The sequence below is a fragment of the Alligator mississippiensis genome, chromosome 2 (genome assembly GCF_030867095.1).
Source record: "Alligator mississippiensis isolate rAllMis1 chromosome 2, rAllMis1, whole genome shotgun sequence".
NCBI lineage: Eukaryota > Metazoa > Chordata > Crocodylia > Alligatoridae > Alligator > Alligator mississippiensis.
This window is the reverse complement of record NC_081825.1, coordinates 170695563-170712162: the sequence shown is the minus strand read 5'-3', so window position 1 is coordinate 170712162 and position 16600 is coordinate 170695563. Positions and strand designations below refer to the sequence as shown.

The window sequence follows — 16600 nt, the reverse complement described above, 5'->3', positions numbered from 1 at the left end:
TCACTTCAGAATGTCAGTCTGAGATATGTTTGGTGCTTCAGCACTTTATCATCACCCAGAGATTACAATAGCAGAGGCACCAACCAGTTGTAACATAAGTGGTGTGTAATGTAATGCATTGTATGCATTGGGAATGTGAGATGAATGTGTAACAGAAGGAAGCAGCCCTGAGGAGTCCTGTTGGCTGTGACCCTGGACTACAAATCTCAGAGGCACCGGGAAGCAGGAAGAGGAAGTGATGAGCAATCATGCAGAGTTCTGTTGCTGTGATGCCAGACTGCAAATCCTAGAGAACTTGGGGAAGCAGGAAAAGGAAGCAACCACACAGTCCAGGCTGGCTACGTGCTAGGGAGCCCAGGTTGGATGGGAGAGGAGATCTGAGAATGAATGAAGCGAGAGGCAAGCCCCTGCACAGCGCAGATGAACCATAGACTGATTGCACATGGCCCCCGACCTAGAGACCTATACAGAGTGACTCTGGACTAAAGGAGGATTCTTAGGAAAACCTCCGGAGGTGGGGGAAGGAGCTTTATGTGCTGAATGTATGCATTCCAGTGGTACTGACTATGACCTGTTTACTTGACCTTTAAGTGAATGTTGTTATACTGTGAATGTCTATTTACCTGTATTTGTCCTTCCTCTTTGGCCTGTTGGTCTGTGACCCTAATCCCTAGCACTTTCTATATAAAAGTGAGAAGACCATTTGTTGGCTGTAGTGATCATGCCTGACATTGCAGGGGTTTGTTACACTGTGTTGGAAATGACACTTAAAGGCTCACCTGCTATATTTGCATTGAACAGCTCTGCAGAGCCAGATGGGGGAATCAACTTCTAACTCCCTCCTCACAGGCCTCTGGCCTCTGATCAGGTTGGATGTGCGCAGGTGCCCAGGGACCATGCTAATTTAGCCAGGTGGCCCCTGCCATAGGCGGCCACCGGCCAAGCCTTCCATCCCCGCTCCCTTCGCAGGGGCAGACAGCCTGTTTGGTGCTTACCACCACCAGCCTGCCTTCCCAATCTCCCCGCAGGGGAGGCCAGGCCAGGCTGACTCCTGGCAGCAGCTGCCACTACTTCAAACCAACTTCCCCCCTTCTCTTCCTGCAGGCCAGGCAGTTTGCTTCCATGGCACCAGGCCCAAGGTTAGGATGTGAGGGTCTCCTACCCAGCTGGGACACGTTGCTGGTGATGCCCTCCCCCCGGCGGGCCTCTCCAGAGAGGCAGCGTGGGCCAGGGTCCACACTGCATGTGGTCTGCACCCCAAATGTGCCCCTGCTGAGAGTGTCCCCATCTGCACCCCAAGTGTGCCAGGCCATTTGAGTGCAGCAAGGGGAGCCTGATCCACTGTGCCCCACTGCTGCTGATCACCATGGTGCCCCAGGTGCAGCTGAGAACCTAGCGTGGGGCCCTGAGCTTTGACAACAACCCAGACAAGCCCACGCTTCCCCACAAAGTGTGCCGCTGCCTGGGGGGGTATCTGTGTCTATGCTATGAGTGCCTGATCCCTGCAGCCAAGGAGGAGATCGCTGGTGCCATTAATGAGTTTCTCTGCATATGACAGGCCACTGGCTGCCTAACTGAGAGGACACTGGCTGCCCAGTAAAGTTGTGGACTTTCTCCCACCTCCCTGTGTGTGGGAGGGAACACTAGGGGGCAGGGGCGAGGTTGGCCAAGCAGGGTGGGGAGGGGGGGCAGGGGCAGGAAAGGGAGGGGGGCACCCTCTGAATGGGGCCCCTGCCTCCAGGTGTGCAGCCCAGGGGCAGGTGGGAGAGTTGGTGTGGGTGCCCCCTTTCCCCCAGGCCTCCTCCCTGTGTGGGGCTTATTGGATGGGCATGGCAGGCTGTTCCAGCAGCCCAAGTCTGTCTCTGAAGGTGGCAATATGCCACTGAAGGTGGTGTCCTGGAGCACAGAGGCATGGCGATTGGCTGCCCAGGCAGTGGCTCCCTCTGGGGAGGACCTGGAGCTGTTCATGGCTGGTGACATCCCTGGCCTGTCCTCCTCACTGGGGCTGTGTGCCCAGAGTCAGCAAAGCAGTAGTTGACTTGGGCTGCATGAGCTGATAGATGAGGGTGGGAAGTGCACTGAGACCTGCACCCGGTGGGGCCCTTGTCTGCAGACTTGCTTGTCACTGCTGGGGCCTGGTGGAGGCTCTGGCATGCTGTCTGTGCTGCTGTGCACCGCATGGCTGCGTCCTGGGTCCCTGGGAACCAGGATGTGGAACAGCTGCTGTATAAAGGGCAGCGCCAGACCAGTGGTTATGGTCTGTGACATGGACCCATTGGGCCCACAGGGCCTGGATCTTTATGCGGCACTGCTGCACAGACTGGGCTGCCATGGTTTCATATATCTGGGTGTTTGAGCAGACAGGAAAACTGGATCTGCACCCTGGTGTCACCCCATAGTACGATAAGGTTGGCAGTCTCTCCCTCTGACCAGTTAGCGCCCTGGGACACTGTCTGTGGCATTGGTGAGGCCGCCATCATGTGCTTTGAAAGACCTCGGGGGCTCAGCAAGAGACTCCAGGTACCACTGGGGTTTGGCATGTGTCTACAGCAGAGGTGCCTGGGAGGCAGCCAGGCGGTGGGGCAGGCATTGGGGGCCAGAGCCAGGTGATGGTGGGCCTTCTGTGGCCAGCATGCCCCTAAGACCCAGTGCCCAGGGGCTGGCAGTAGCTGGCATAGACCCAGGGGCCAGGCTAGGGGTCTAAAGGCCAGGCTGGGACAGGCAACAGGAGGCAGCAGGAGAAACTGCCAGCCTCATGGCTCAGTACTTACTGCATAATTAGTTAAATACCTGCATTTACAGGTACTAGCTAACTGCTCAGTAAACTAATTTAAATGTTGTGCACGTGTTGATGGTGATGCTTTACTGTGCAGTAGACTAATCTACTGTGCAGTAAAGCTTCTCATGTAGATGAACCCATTGACTGTTAGTTAAGTCACTTCAGTTTTGCAAGTTCATCAGCTTACATTTGGCAAATGCTCATACACATTTATGGCCCACAAGAAATATTTATACATTGGTTAAATAAATAGCCTCATCCTTTTTATATTCTAAGACATATTTTATTTTATTAACAGACCCAGTGGGCAAGTACTTGGCAGCCCACACATACAACCATTTCTACATTATGTACATTACTATAGCATGAAACAATATATACATCAAAGAATTAAGTTAGTTTCTCTTAGCATAACAACTACTTTTGGAGTCTTGTGTCCATAAGGACCACTCAGCATAAGCTCAGTGGGAACAGCATTAGGAATTATAATGATAACTGGAAAATCCAACTTCTGCTAGTCCAGGAAGTAGTTGCTGATCAAGGAAGCAGAAACCATCTGAGTATTTACACTTTTAGCCATGAGCTGACCCCCTTGACCAAAGTCAGCTCAAGCTGCTCTCTCTGTTACTGAGGATTAAGTCCATCACTTTGTTTGACTGAGGTATGCTTGGCGTTTCAGCACTGTCATCACTCACAGGTTACATTAGCAGAGGCATGAGTTAGTGTTGAAGACCACAGTTAAAGTTTCAGCTGCAGCATCAGTGTTCTGTAGAGCTGGATAAAAGACGCTCACAGAAAACACCCTGAATCTCTGTGACATTGCTAGTTCATTGAGACATCTCTTGCTGGTGCATCATCTATCTTACAGGGCGCTGCCACGTTTAGACCTGTCAGAATAAACACAATTGAATGTTATCACTGGAGCAGGGATTGCATCTTTCCAGATTCCATCCATCAGAGGACGGCTTTTCTTTCCCCTTTCTGATGCTGCTGGAAGTGACATCAGAACCAAGCTCATCACATGCGGCCTTGCCGCTCTGGGCAGAGCAGAGAGTTAAATGCAAAGGACAAGGTTCTGCTACTAATATACTTTTCAGCTCCTTACTCCAAATATCGCCCTGAGACTGTGGGTATAGCACAACCTGGCCCTTAACCCTTGCACATCTCATGATGGCTTCTCCTGAGAAAGTACCAAGGCCTAGATGAGGGTTGCAGAATGAGGTGAAAATTTCCCCTGCCCCCACAATCCATTAGACCCTGTGTTTTTTTCTGAGATACAGGTTCTGGTCTTCCCTACAGGGCTAACTCAAACCCTGGCATTTCACTTGCTCCCCTACGAGGAGCACCATGCAGAGATGGCATAGGGTATTCAGTGTGTTTTCTGGGTACATGCCAGGTTGTTCTTGGCAAATGAGCACATTGAAGAGTTCTGAGGAGGTTTCTGTGGCTACTGGGGACAGTGATTTAGCTGTGGGCTGTGACACTTCAAAGACCAACAGACTCTATTGAGTCTGGAGAGGGACTTGTTGATGTGTAAGAATGAGGCAAGCCCCAAGCTCTCAGGGTATTTCCTTGCAGACTGAGCTCAAACCTACCTGCTCTTGATGAGGTTTTTCACTATTTTCTGCACCCATTTCGAATCCGGGTTCAGGCACACTTGCTGTTTAGAGTCCTTAAGTGTGGCACTGAAAGAAAAAAAGGAAGGAGAATTAATATTTCAGGGAAAAAGTGCCATCATCCTTGTATCTCTCATCAGATTCTGATCATCAGAAGTCAGAGACTACAGTGACTGTAATTTGACAGTTATCATAAAGGGGGAAAAAGATAAACACAGGTCACCCAGGGAAGCTCTGACTACCTGGCGTGTTTATAGAGCACTGAGCACAGCTGTGTGCCAGTGTTCTACCAGATCTTGCATTTTCTGCCACTGTCAGAAGCAACCCCTCTGGTGGGGAAAGGGCTAGCTGAGCAATAGAAGTGTTACTCACATGATCTCAAGGTGCTCGCAGGAAGAGCTCTTTGGAAACACTTCTAGTTTTGCCAAGGATTTTGGTGGAAGAAAGTTAGAACCTTTTGCTGTGCACAGGCATCGTCCTCTTCCAGCATTTGGAGCTCCTAGTGGAAATAAGACAGAGAGATCAGTACAAGATCAGACCCAAAGATGAAAGATCTAAAATGTATTTATGATGGAATGAGAAGGCACCTATACATGTTCAGTGAGGCTTCTCTGACCTGCTGTAGTTAAAGCATGTTGGAGCAGACTCAATTAATTGAGTCTGCTGGAGCATGGTAATTACTGTGCTCCAGCATACTCTAGTGTCATGTGTATCAGTGTCCCCGTGCTGAAAAATGGTGGTGGGGTGTTTTAACTAAAGATCATTTTAAGAGTTTTAGTTAAAGTGTCCATCCCCCCCACCATTTTTCAGCATACGGACGCTGATACATGTGATATTCCTCCCCACTTCTCCGCCCCCACCCTGGAGCACACGTATAAATGCCCTGAGTGATTGAAAAATCTCTGCTTCACTTCAGGGCTAACACATAATATGTCCTGTGTTGCTAGCTTGGGACCACTTAGTTTAGCACACTGTCATGATAATGACAGTACTGCCTTATTCCGGTTAGTTGGTTTGCGTGAAACCCTTCTGAACCACTTCCTTTGAGAGATCATGGACTTGTGTTGCCAGCCTTGTCTGCAAGTCGGTGGGCCTGATTCTGTTTGGGAGTCTTTGGGGAGTCACCCCAAAGTTAAGGTCTAGGGATACCCACTGGTGTAAAATGGATGGGAGTGAACAAGCAGAGCAAGCAGTTGGGGCAACCATTATTGCGTCTCAACAAGCCACTGAAAGCCTTGACTTCCATGTGCTGTGAAATAGGCCTTCACTATCCTTCCCTAGAGCTTAAAACAGGACACAGAAGGTGATGGGCCGCAGCTGCTTCCATACCCCTACAATACAGGGTCGGGCATGGGCAGAAATCCATCCCTGCCTGCACCTGCTTCTCTTTGAGACAGCCACAACTAAGCTGCCCATCCTGCATTTATGATGGCAGGATTACACTGTGCTTAGACCTGCATGTCACAGCACAAACAGAGTGAACGAAAGTGCTGAGCAGTAACAGCAGCACAACACAGCCTCTCCAGCCATGACCCTTTTAGGTGCATTCCAAGCAGGCATCGTCTACAGAGCGTGCCCAGGTTATCACACCTTGGGTTTTATGACTCAAACAAAAAAACAAATCTATTCTGTACCCCTCCCTCTTACCTTGGATTTCAGCCACAAGCAGCAGCACGGAGCAGAGGACAACAGCAGCCGTTCTGTCCATGGTGATGAGAGCGAAGGTTCCTCAGTATTGTTCTTGAATATCTGAGAGAAGCTGGGAAGTGGCTTAGGGAAAGTGTTTCCCAGTGCATATTTATACTCTAAAACCTTTTCCCTACTTGGTGCTGATTGGTCTGAATTCTTGCTGTGTCAGCTAAGACAATCCAATCCAGGGCTATGCTGCCTGTGTGGGGAAGTCCCAGCAGCAAAGTTTTCTCTTTGCCTGTTTCACTGCAAATGCTGATTTCCCAGAAGGAAGCAAGTTTCGTTTCAGTGAGTGTTAGGAAGTATTAACCCTACATATCATGTATAAGCAGGAAGGCAACTGCTTTCATACTCTTGCAGAAAAAAAACAATACAGGGGGAATTCCTGAAGTAAAAGCCCCCCAAATCAATATTGTTGGATGAGAGAGAGAGAGAGATATGAGGGAGCTGTTATTTCAGTTCTTTTCTGCCAGTATAAATGTGCCTGACTTTTGTATGTCACTTAGACATCTTCCTCAGTAACAAGCCAGAAAGCTTTCTGCACTTAACATTAGTTCTCTGGGTATTTTTAGATACCCTAACACCCCGAAGTGGGACAATGCTCCTGATCCACATACCCTCTAAATTGAAGATACTGTTTCAGAAACCACAATGATACCCATGACATGTTGTCTAAAAGCAAATCTTAATCAACTTCTCAGACTGAAATGGAAAGGTTTTGCATATTTAATGAGAATGGTTGTGACAATAACACATTTGTAACTTTATATTTTAGGTGCTTTTACAGTGTTGGTTTGAACCTGAAGGGCCCAATTGTTATTGCTTATTCATGTCATCCTCAGGATTGGGGATGACATGACTGAGCCCCATTTTCTTTGCTCCCTTCCCATCCTTGAGGTGTTTTGGGGGACTGTTTCCTTTCCTGAACTCCCTCAATGAATTGCTTCTTCAGGAGTCCAAGGCAGCGCTGCTCCCTAAATAGCCCTGTCACATATGGCAAGCATGCCTTGCTTGAGTGACTGAAAGTGAAACCTATATATCTTCTTCTCAGAAATCAGGAGATTCAATGAAATAGGAACAAGTAGCACAGAGGAAAAAAATTCCAGAGTTATTATCTACTGGGGCTTTCCCTCACAGATCATGCAATGCCCAGTCTGTTTAGCTGGCAAAGTGATATTTTCATGGCTCCCACTATATAGGCAAGTGTGAATTACAGCTGTGAAATCTGGCATATCACAGTTGTTCGTGTTGTATTTTTTCACACCAAGTAAGAGCCAACTGGGCTCAGTGGGGTTCACTTAACAGTGAATACTAAATGTAGGTCCCACCTGTAGATACAAATTGCTCCTCTACCAGGAATCAGAAACATAACAAGACAGTGAGAGCCACTGGAGGGGTCAAATACTTTTTAAAGGTAGTAATAGGCATCCGTCTGTCTTGCGAGACAAGCGAATTATGCCGAGTGAGATGCTGATTGTAATCCTTGTTTGAAAGTTAAAGCGAAGCTGGAGTGACTTCTCCAGGCTGCAAAATCCTGGGCACAGAATGGACTGAGCTGCCCACACACCAGTACCCGCCCCTCCCCTCCTCCCCCAGCCTTGATGATTTAATCCAAAGGGAAGATAGATGCCAGTATGTTTGGAACCAGATTGGCTGCAGGAGCTGCCTGAGATACTATTCAGTTCTTACACACTATATATTTCCCTCCCTTTGCTGTAAAAGCACCTAAAATATAAAGTTACAAATGTATGGGTCTGAAGGGTATGAGCTAAGGCCCTACAGCAGTATTTCCCATTGCAGTCCATTATACCTGTATTCCACAGGGGGGCACATCTACACAAGATGCTTATTGTTGAATTGCCTACTTGGCTCTCCAGTAAAGCATCACTGGTCTACACATGCAGAGCTATTAGGTTGGAGCAGTGGCAACACATAGGGGGTGCACTGGCACCCCTGAGAGTGCCAGTGCACCCCCTGTCAGGCCATGCTCCCTGTTTAGCCAGCAGGCAGGGGGGCAGGTGGGAGCACCAGTGCCCACCCTGAGAGCACAAGCTGGGGAGCGGGGCCACTTCCAAAAATGGCCGCACTGCTTCTGGAAGTGGCAGAGGGACCCCCTTTCCTTGGCTAGTGAGATCAGCTGCCAGGGGACATCCCCCGCCCCTGGTTGCTGACTGGTGTGAGGGGGGGCACGTGCCCCCTGACTCAAGAGGCACCAGTCACCCATGGGTTGGAGTAAACTAATTAGCTCCACTGTAAGTCTGTACTGCCAGATACAAGTACTATCCTATGGCAGTTATTTACTCTGCTGCAACGCATGTGTAGATGCTGACGGGGGCTGGCTGGGGCATGAGGGTGCTTCAGGGGCTGGCTGCTGGCTAGCCCCATACGTAAGCACCCTTGTGCCCTAGTCAGCCCCTCTGCAGCATGTTGAACCGAGTCGGAGAAGTACAAGCTGGCAGACTGACCCCTAGGGCTCCCTGCCACCTGGGGCTGCACCTCCCTGGCTCAATGTGCTGCAGTCCCAGGCACACATGTAAATGTTGTGCCCAGGAGCAATAAACTGGCATAAACTGTGCTGAAGTTTATTGTGTCTCATTAATATTCACATGTAGACAGGCCTAGCATGTCTTACATTAACTTCTCTTTTGATCCTCAGTTTCATCAGAGTGCTTTTGTCAACCCGTCAAGTTCTGTACAGGAGGATTGCAACTTTCTGAAAGACTGAGGAAAGTTAGGTACCTGAATCATAAATGAAAGGTAGCTCTTATAGTGCAGTCACAGGGCTCTGGCAGGAGCCATGTGGAGCCACCGGAAACCCACGGGTTTTGTGCATACCCACTGGTGCCTGAAATGTAGTAGCTGCTGCCAAGAATTTCTGGCATTAGAAGCAGGCTAGTATAGACAAGATCCATGTATTGTTGGCTTCATTGGGAATTTATCACATGTTTAACTTAAGTACTTTTCTGAATAAGAACACTTTTCTGAACAAGGGCTACATAGTGAAAGACCACAGGTAGATATAACAAATAGATTTAGGAGCAGTGGGGCAATTTGGATAATCAAAATAAACAGTGTCCACATCACACCAATTGTGTAGCAACTGTCATGAAATTAACTCGTTCGAAGGAGTAATCAGATTGGTTAGGTTCACTAAACTAGATTTAATTACAATTAAAAGAAGTAGTTTTTGTTCCCATAGTGTCTACACAGTTGCTGTAACACTGTATCTTGGGAATTTCTACTTTAACTAATCATTTCCCTAGTAGAATGGCAAGCCAAACAGATAGCATGAGACCAGAAGAAGAAAAGGTCAAGGAAACTTCTTGCCATTAGTACCAAATATCTGTGTAGTAAAAAGAGATACTATGCTATAAAAAACATTCAGGTTAAATAGAAGCCATGTTCTAAGTGTGGAATTAGTCCTGACAAGGTTCCTTGGGTGAATTTGATATCTTTTATTAGACCAACCCAAATGGTTGGAGAATAGTTATTAAGCAAGCTTTCGGGTTCAAAAACCCTGCGTCAGGCTAAGGAAGCTTCAGCAGTTGGTGTGTGCTCTTCCTGGATAGAATGAAAAGTAAAGAAGCCAGAGGCTGGGCTGGGCTGGGGAGTCAGTTGCCAGGCAGATTGTAATGTATCAAAAATCCAGTGTCTATGTTTAGTCCCTGATCTCTAGTATCCAGCAGGTTGATGAAATGGAGCTCATAGGCTTGTCTCTGGGAAGTGTTGTGTAAGTTTCCCTTGAGGATCAGGACTGAGAGATTGGAAAGAGAGTGACCCTCCTGTGAGAAATGTGCCCCCACCAGTAATTGGGTGTTTCTGTCTTTGATGGATTTCCGGTGTGCGTTCATTCTGGTGCGCAGTTGTTGTCTGGTCTCTCCTACATATCTTCCATCAGGGCATTTGGTGCATTGGATGAGGTATACTACATTTCTGGAGGTGCAGCTGTAAGATCCTGGGATGCTGATGGCTCTGTTGTGGGGTGTAGTAATTGTGGGGGTGGTGGAGATGTGGGGGCAGGTTTTGCATTTCTTGTCCTGGCACGGTCTGGATACTTTTGGTGTGTTCTGGGCTTGAGGAAGTTTGCTTCTGGTGATGAGGTTGGCGAGGTTTGGTGCTTGTCTGAAGGCTAGGATGGGTGGCTCTGGGAAGATCTTTTTAAGAATGGGGTCTTTTTCTAATATGGGTTGCAATTTGTTGAGGATTTTCTGTACAGGTTCAAGGGATGGGTGATAGGTCATAACCAGCGGTGTGCGATTTGTGGGTGTTTTTCTTCTGTACTGCAGCAGTTCTTCACGTGGTATCCAGGTGGCTCTTTCAAACGTGCGATCTACCTCTCTGGAGGAGTGTCCTTGCTGGGTGAAAGCCTTTTTAAGATTGGTGAGGTGGCGATCCCGGGTGTTCTCTTCAGTACAGATGCGGTGGTATCTGAGGGCTTGGCTGTATATCACAGCTTTTTTGGTGTGTTTCGGGTGATTGCTGGTTCTGTGCAGATATGTATGTTGGTCTGTGGGTTTCTTGTATACTGTGGTCTGTATTTTACCCTTCTGGATACTGATCCTTGTGTCTAAAAAGGGGATGTTGGTGCTGGAGTATTCTAAAGAAAGTCAGATGGAGGGATGGCGACTGTTGAATTTCTCCTGAGGATTTCTTGTGTGAGATTTTTGTTACAAATACTAGGCCTGTGCGAGTTGGCAGCAATCCAATCCGGCTTTGGATCCGGCCGCTTTGGATAGGTGAGATCTGATCCGGAGATCCGGACTGGGTTTCCGCCTTGATCTGGCTGAAGCTTTGGAGCCGCCTCAGAGATCCGGCCATAGGGTATAATGGGGAATCAATGAAATATCTATAACTTTGTTGTTTTTTGTCTGATTTGGATGAAACTCACAAGAATGTTATCCTCTGCTGAGAGCATGAAACTTGCCAAGTTTCAAGAAGATTGGTGCAGGAGTTTCGGGGGGAACTGTACCCCAAATTCTTGAAAGGCAAGCTCATGTAACATGTCTATGTGTTACAACACAGGGAGGTGAAAACTGCAGGACTGGTAGCTCTTACTGAGGCCACGATGCCTACCAAGTTTCAAGAAGATCAGTGCAGGGGTTTCGGGGGGAACTGCGCCTCAAGCTGCGGACAAACAAAACTCGTGCCACGGGTGACACTGCATGAGTTATGGCGCAGTGGAGTGACAGCTGCAGGGTTGGTGGCCCCTGCTGAGGCCACAACACCTGCCAGGTGTGGAGGAGATCGGTGCAGGGGGGTTCTGGGGCCCTGCACCCCTCGCTGCTGACAGACAAAACGTGCCAAGACTGTGTCTGTCTTGGGCCAGTTGATTGTCTGTATTGAATCTTTCCTCTCCTTAGCCTGGTTTTGTAGGTGCTAACTGATGCTCGTCAAGTCGTTATGTAGTAGCTAGGTCCTGTGTATTGAGCTGGTCCCTGAGTCCCTGATCCCTGAGTGAATCAGGATTGATTGATTGGTAACTGGGAACACAGCAGCTTAGCAGCCAGGCCTGCAGCAGTGTCTCCCCTCCCCGCCCCAGCACAGACAGTCAGTCCCACAGCACCCATGGCATGAGTTTTGCTTGTCCGCACCTTGCAGGGCAGTTCCCCCCAAACCCCTACACCAGTCTTCTTGAAACTTGGCAGGCTTTGTGGCCTCAGTAAGAGCTCCCACCCCTGCAGTTTTCACCCTGCTATGTTGTGAGACATAGACGTAACAGGAGTTTTGCTTTCAAGAATTTGGGGTGCCGTTCCCCCCAAACACCTGCACCTATCTTCTTGAAACTTGGTTTAATGCTCTCTGCAGAGTCTACCACTCCTGAAAATCTCATCCAAAATCGGACAAAAAACAACAAAGTTATAGATATTTTATTGTTTCCCCATTATACCCTATGGCCGGATTTCCGAGGCAGCTCTGAGGCAGCTCCGAAGCTCTTTGGAAGCTCCGACCCGCTTGGGGAAGCCGAACAAGGCAGCGCTTCGACCCAGACAGGCTACTTTGGACCCCGAAGCGTCTGAAGTTTCTTCGGATCCAAAGCTCTGTCTGAAGCCTCGCACAGCCCTAACAAACACCTGTATCAAACTAACTATGTCCTGAATAACTGAGTTTGGGCTTGTCTACATGGAATATGTTACCAGAATATTTATATATGTTTAATACACCATTTTAGTTATACCTGTATAACTCCCTATGTGGATACTATTATTCTAGAATAGGAATATCTTTTTTCTGAGCTATCTTATGTCCCTCCGGGAGCAACAGATATTTCATGTATTTATCAATGGCCTGAAAGAAAACATGCAACCATTATTGATAAAGTTTCCTATAGGGGGAAGAGTAAATAAGCAGACAGGTCACTGATACAGAACCCTCTGGATTACTTGGTAAACTGGATGTACATGACTAATGTCCATAGCAATATGACCAAAAATACCTAGGAACAAAAATGTACAAGATGAGGGGGCCTCTGTTCTAGAACATGGTAAATTAGAGATCCTGGGGAATAAACAGGTGAATATGAGCATTCAGTGCAGCCCAGATGCATCTACAGATATATCAAATATGACTTCCTTACCTCCTGTAGTTGAAATTGTTGGAATACTGTTCCATTCCCAGCGGTGGGGGAGGGAGTGGGGCTGGGGCAGGGTTAGAGGCTGCCTAGCCAGGGCGGGGCACAGGACTAAGCTGTGCAGGGGGGTTGGCTCCCATCTGTACACACACCCTGAAAGGGCATGGGGGGCATATACCCACACCCTGGGAGGGCATGGGGGGCATGTACCCCCAGATCTATGTATGGGGCAGGCTGGGACCTGGGCTGTGCTGGGCTCTTCCCAGCAGAGTCTGGGCTGGGCTGCACTCGGGGTGGGTGGCAGCAGTGCTGGGAGGGGGCTATGGGAAGGGCTGCAGCCACTCCAAAATTTTCCGTAGCCCTCCCACCCCCAAACCTCCTCCCAGCACAGCCCAGCCAAACACCCCCACTGAGAACAGCCTGGTGATACCCCAGCCCCAGCCCGCGGTGGCAGCCTGCCCCACCCTGTTCGCAGATCTGGGGGTACACAGCCCCATACTCTCCTGGGTTGCCTGCAGCAATGGGACATGCCCCCCTCTCCCCTGGATGGGCTGTTTGTGCTCCATCTCACACTCTGCCCTGGCTGGGCAGTGCCTGCCCCTGTTCCAGCCCCATTTCTACTCCCTCCCTCACTGCAGGGGCCTACAGGAGTGGGGCTATGGGGTGGGGGTGGGGCTGCAGCCACATCAGAATTTGCCTTAGACCCCTGCAAACCTCCCTCCCAGCACCACTGCTGCCCACCCTGAGTGCAGCCCAGCTGTGCCCCCTGCCAGGAAAAGCCCAGCACTGTAGCCCACAGTGGCAGCCTGCCTGTGCCCCATGTGCAGATCTGGGGGCACATGCCCCCCCATGCCCTCCCGGAGTGCATGTAGTGGTGGGAGCCATCCCCTGCCCTGCACACAGCTCAGTCCCGTGCCCTGCCCTGACTGGGCAGCCCCTACCTCTGCCCCTGCCCCTGCCCCACTCCCTGCCCCATGCCCCTTCCCCCACAACAGACTTACCAGCCGGACCTGGCTGCTTTCCACGTGGCCAGGCTGTGCTCCTGGGCAGCCACATGCTGCGCTGCAGCTTCACTCACGCACATAGCAATTATCAGCCACATCAGTTCTGTGTACTCACTATAACCCTTTTAAGAACCCCCTAGGGGTACGCTGACAACCACTGTATGAAGTGATAGTTTGGTTGTTTTACATAAACAGTAACTGCATTAGAGCATGAAAAAGATGTGACCAATGCTGTTTTGACTGTTAAAATTGTATTGGTAATGTCATTTATCCCACATCAGGGATGACCCTGCTTTGTCACAGATGATCCTTCTTTGAGCAGGAGGTTGGACTAGATGACCTTGTGAGATCCCTTCCAGCCCTACTTGACTAGGATCCATAAAAGGCAGACATCTTCTAGACTGAAAACTATTTGAAGGAGTGATTTATGGGTAATTTGCTTTGTAGTGTATGCTGTACTAGCCCTTCGGTCATTGAGTCACAAAGACTGAGCCTGTTACAGATTTAAGGATTTAACCTGGGCTCAAGGATTTAACCTGTGGTCCTGGGTTAGATGGTAATATCCAACAATGCCAGTTCTTATACTGGCAAAATGCATAGAACACAGTGGGCCCTAGCAGGAAATAACATCCTGTTTCACATGACCCTCAAGAATAACTAAACTTTTCACTCAACATTCAGTGATCAGTGCATGGTAATGACTCTTTAATTTGTCAGGATACAAAGTAGTGGGTAACAGAGGTTCTCTGCAAAAGTGATACAGAATGTAGGCTGACCAGTCCTCAGAGAGGAGCTACAAAAAAATTTGCACATGTGGACAGAAGATACGTGCTAACCCTTGTGATCTCAGAGTTTCTCTTTTAACAGAACTATGTCCCAGAGAAGAGGTGAATTTGGAAGTATAACCCTAATATAAACTTGAGGACCTATAACCCGATACATAAACTTTTTGTCCTGAATGGGCTGAGAAAAATCCCTATTCACAACTTGAGACCATAATAGCACAGGAATTTCCCTCTTCAGAGATAAAACCAGGACACTACGTACAATACACATAACAGAAAAAAACAGAGGTTATGTAGGCAGCTAGCCAGAGACCTTTGTACACATTAAACACAACAATTTACTCGTTTGTTCTGGGAATTACATTTGAAAGTCTATGCTTCTGGTATGATGGAGCAACAAACTAAACCAGACTTCTCTGACTGGTCACCAGTCAGTAACTGTGGATTAGCTACTGGGTCTTATAGGCTTGAAAACTCACTGGTTCTGGGTAAAATCTAGCACCTTGCTATGGGTACTCTGGTTTCTATCTTAGGCCTTTCAGGGACAATGTTCCAGAGTTCAAGGAACACAAGTTTAACAAAGGAATTTCTTAGCCAGTCATTTTCCTTTTAAAAAACAAGTTACAGATATCTGTAAATTAACAAGTCCTGAGAGCATCTTCCTCTTGTCTGATCTCATGAACCTGAAGTTTTTCATCATTTCAGGCTAGGCAGACTCCCTCCTACCTTCTTGCTGCCTAGCTCATTCCTCTTGCATATGAAAATGGACAGCCATGTCCTTCCAGAGAGAAGTATCACCAAATCCATCTGCCTCCTTTGGATATTTGTTCAGGCTCACAAACTCTAGCCTGACTGTAACTGACAGTAATAAACTGTGTCACTTTGAGCAAGGTTGAACAGTCTGTTAAAACAGAGGAGGCTAACAATACGAAGAGGTAGTTGCAATGCAAGCTTGAATTACCATGACACAAGGTCTGACCGCACACACGCTGAAAAATGGAGGCATGCTTCAGTCATTTCGTAGACCATGTGTATTAAAAGTGAACACCTTGGTAGGGTATGGTTGAAACCCTGATTTAAAGACATAGTGGGTACGTCTAATCTACTGTGCAGTAAAGTGTCACCATGTAACTGTGTGCAGAAACTACTGTGCAGTAAATTAGGCTAATGTACAGTATTTTACTACCTGTAAATACAGCTAGTAGATTAACTGCGCATTAGCTACTGCATGGTAGTGCACATGTAGATGCTGACCGGGAGCAGATTTGCCCCCAGTTAACCACAGCTGCAGGGAGCTAGCCTCCTGCCTGGTGCAGAGCAATGTGGTTGGGAGTTCCTCCAGCCACATGGCAAGGATGGATCCTTAGCAGTCCTAGGCTGTCTTCCAGACCCCTGGCCTGAACCCCAGGGCCTGTACCAGCTACTGCCTGCCCCTGGGCATTATGTGCAGCAGCACTGCAGAGCCCTGCCCTGCCCTGGCCCCCAGGACCTGTGCTTGCTGCTCCCTAGCCCCTGGGCACTGTGGTCATGTGTTGTCAGCAGTTCCACAGGCCCTTTGCCTTACCCCCCAGGGCCTGTCCCTGCAGCTGCCAGGCCTCTGGGCATGGTGCCCCTCTGCTGTGGGCATGTGCAAGATCCGACAGCACCCAGAGTCCTTGCTGGAGCCCACGCAGCCCCTGCCAACACCTGTAATGGCAGCATCCCTGACCCCAGGGACAATGACCTGAGGCTCCAACTGGGTAGCAGATAAGACCTTGTAGAAGTCTGGGATGAGGCCAATGTCCAGAGGCAGTTTGGTTGAGCTACCCAGGTGAATGCCCTTATTTATGATGATATGGCAGCCTGCACATGGCAGCATGGCTACCAGTGGTCCGGGCAGCAGTGACACATTAAGGTGCAGGCCCTGTGGGCTTAGTGGGTCTGCATCATGGACCATAATTGCCAGTGTGGGGTTTCCCACAGGACCATGCCCTGCATGCAGGAGCTGGCTCCCAGGGACCTATGCCACGGGTGATACATCTACTTAAGCACAGATGGGCTCCCAGAGCCCCCACTGTGGGCCAGCTCTGATGAGTACTTGTTGGGGGAGGACCCCTTAGGCCAGCAGTAGCAGGAACCAGCACATCCCCTGCCCTTGGTCTTGGCCTCCAGTTTGGACA

The 16600-nt window shown here is 48.9% G+C and overlaps 1 protein-coding gene across 1 annotated transcript; it reads right to left on the bottom strand.

The window, feature by feature from the left end:
• Nucleotides 1-3040: 3040 nt before the first annotated feature.
• On the bottom strand, nucleotides 3041-6172 carry LOC102569407 (C-X-C motif chemokine 10). The gene is made up of 4 exons (XM_006270817.3): nucleotides 6043-6172; nucleotides 4768-4894; nucleotides 4375-4464; nucleotides 3041-3666 (listed from the first exon to the last, which is right to left on the bottom strand). Exons 1-4 carry the CDS (start codon nucleotides 6101-6103, stop codon nucleotides 3642-3644), a joined length of 303 nt encoding a protein of 100 aa, XP_006270879.1. The 5' UTR covers nucleotides 6104-6172; the 3' UTR covers nucleotides 3041-3641.
• Nucleotides 6173-16600: the final 10428 nt, after the last annotated feature.

Coding starts and splice junctions, on each gene's coding strand:
- LOC102569407 (XM_006270817.3), bottom strand. CDS start 6,103: ATGGACAGAACGGCTGCTGTTGTCCTCTGCTCCGTGCTGCTGCTTGTG. Junction 4,895..6,042: donor GCTTGTGGCTGAAATCCAAG/GTAAGAGGGAGG, acceptor TATTTCCACTAG/GAGCTCCAAATGCTGGAAGA. Junction 3,667..4,374: donor AAAAACCTCATCAAGAGCAG/GTAGGTTTGAGC, acceptor TTATTCTGACAG/GTCTAAACGTGGCAGCGCCC.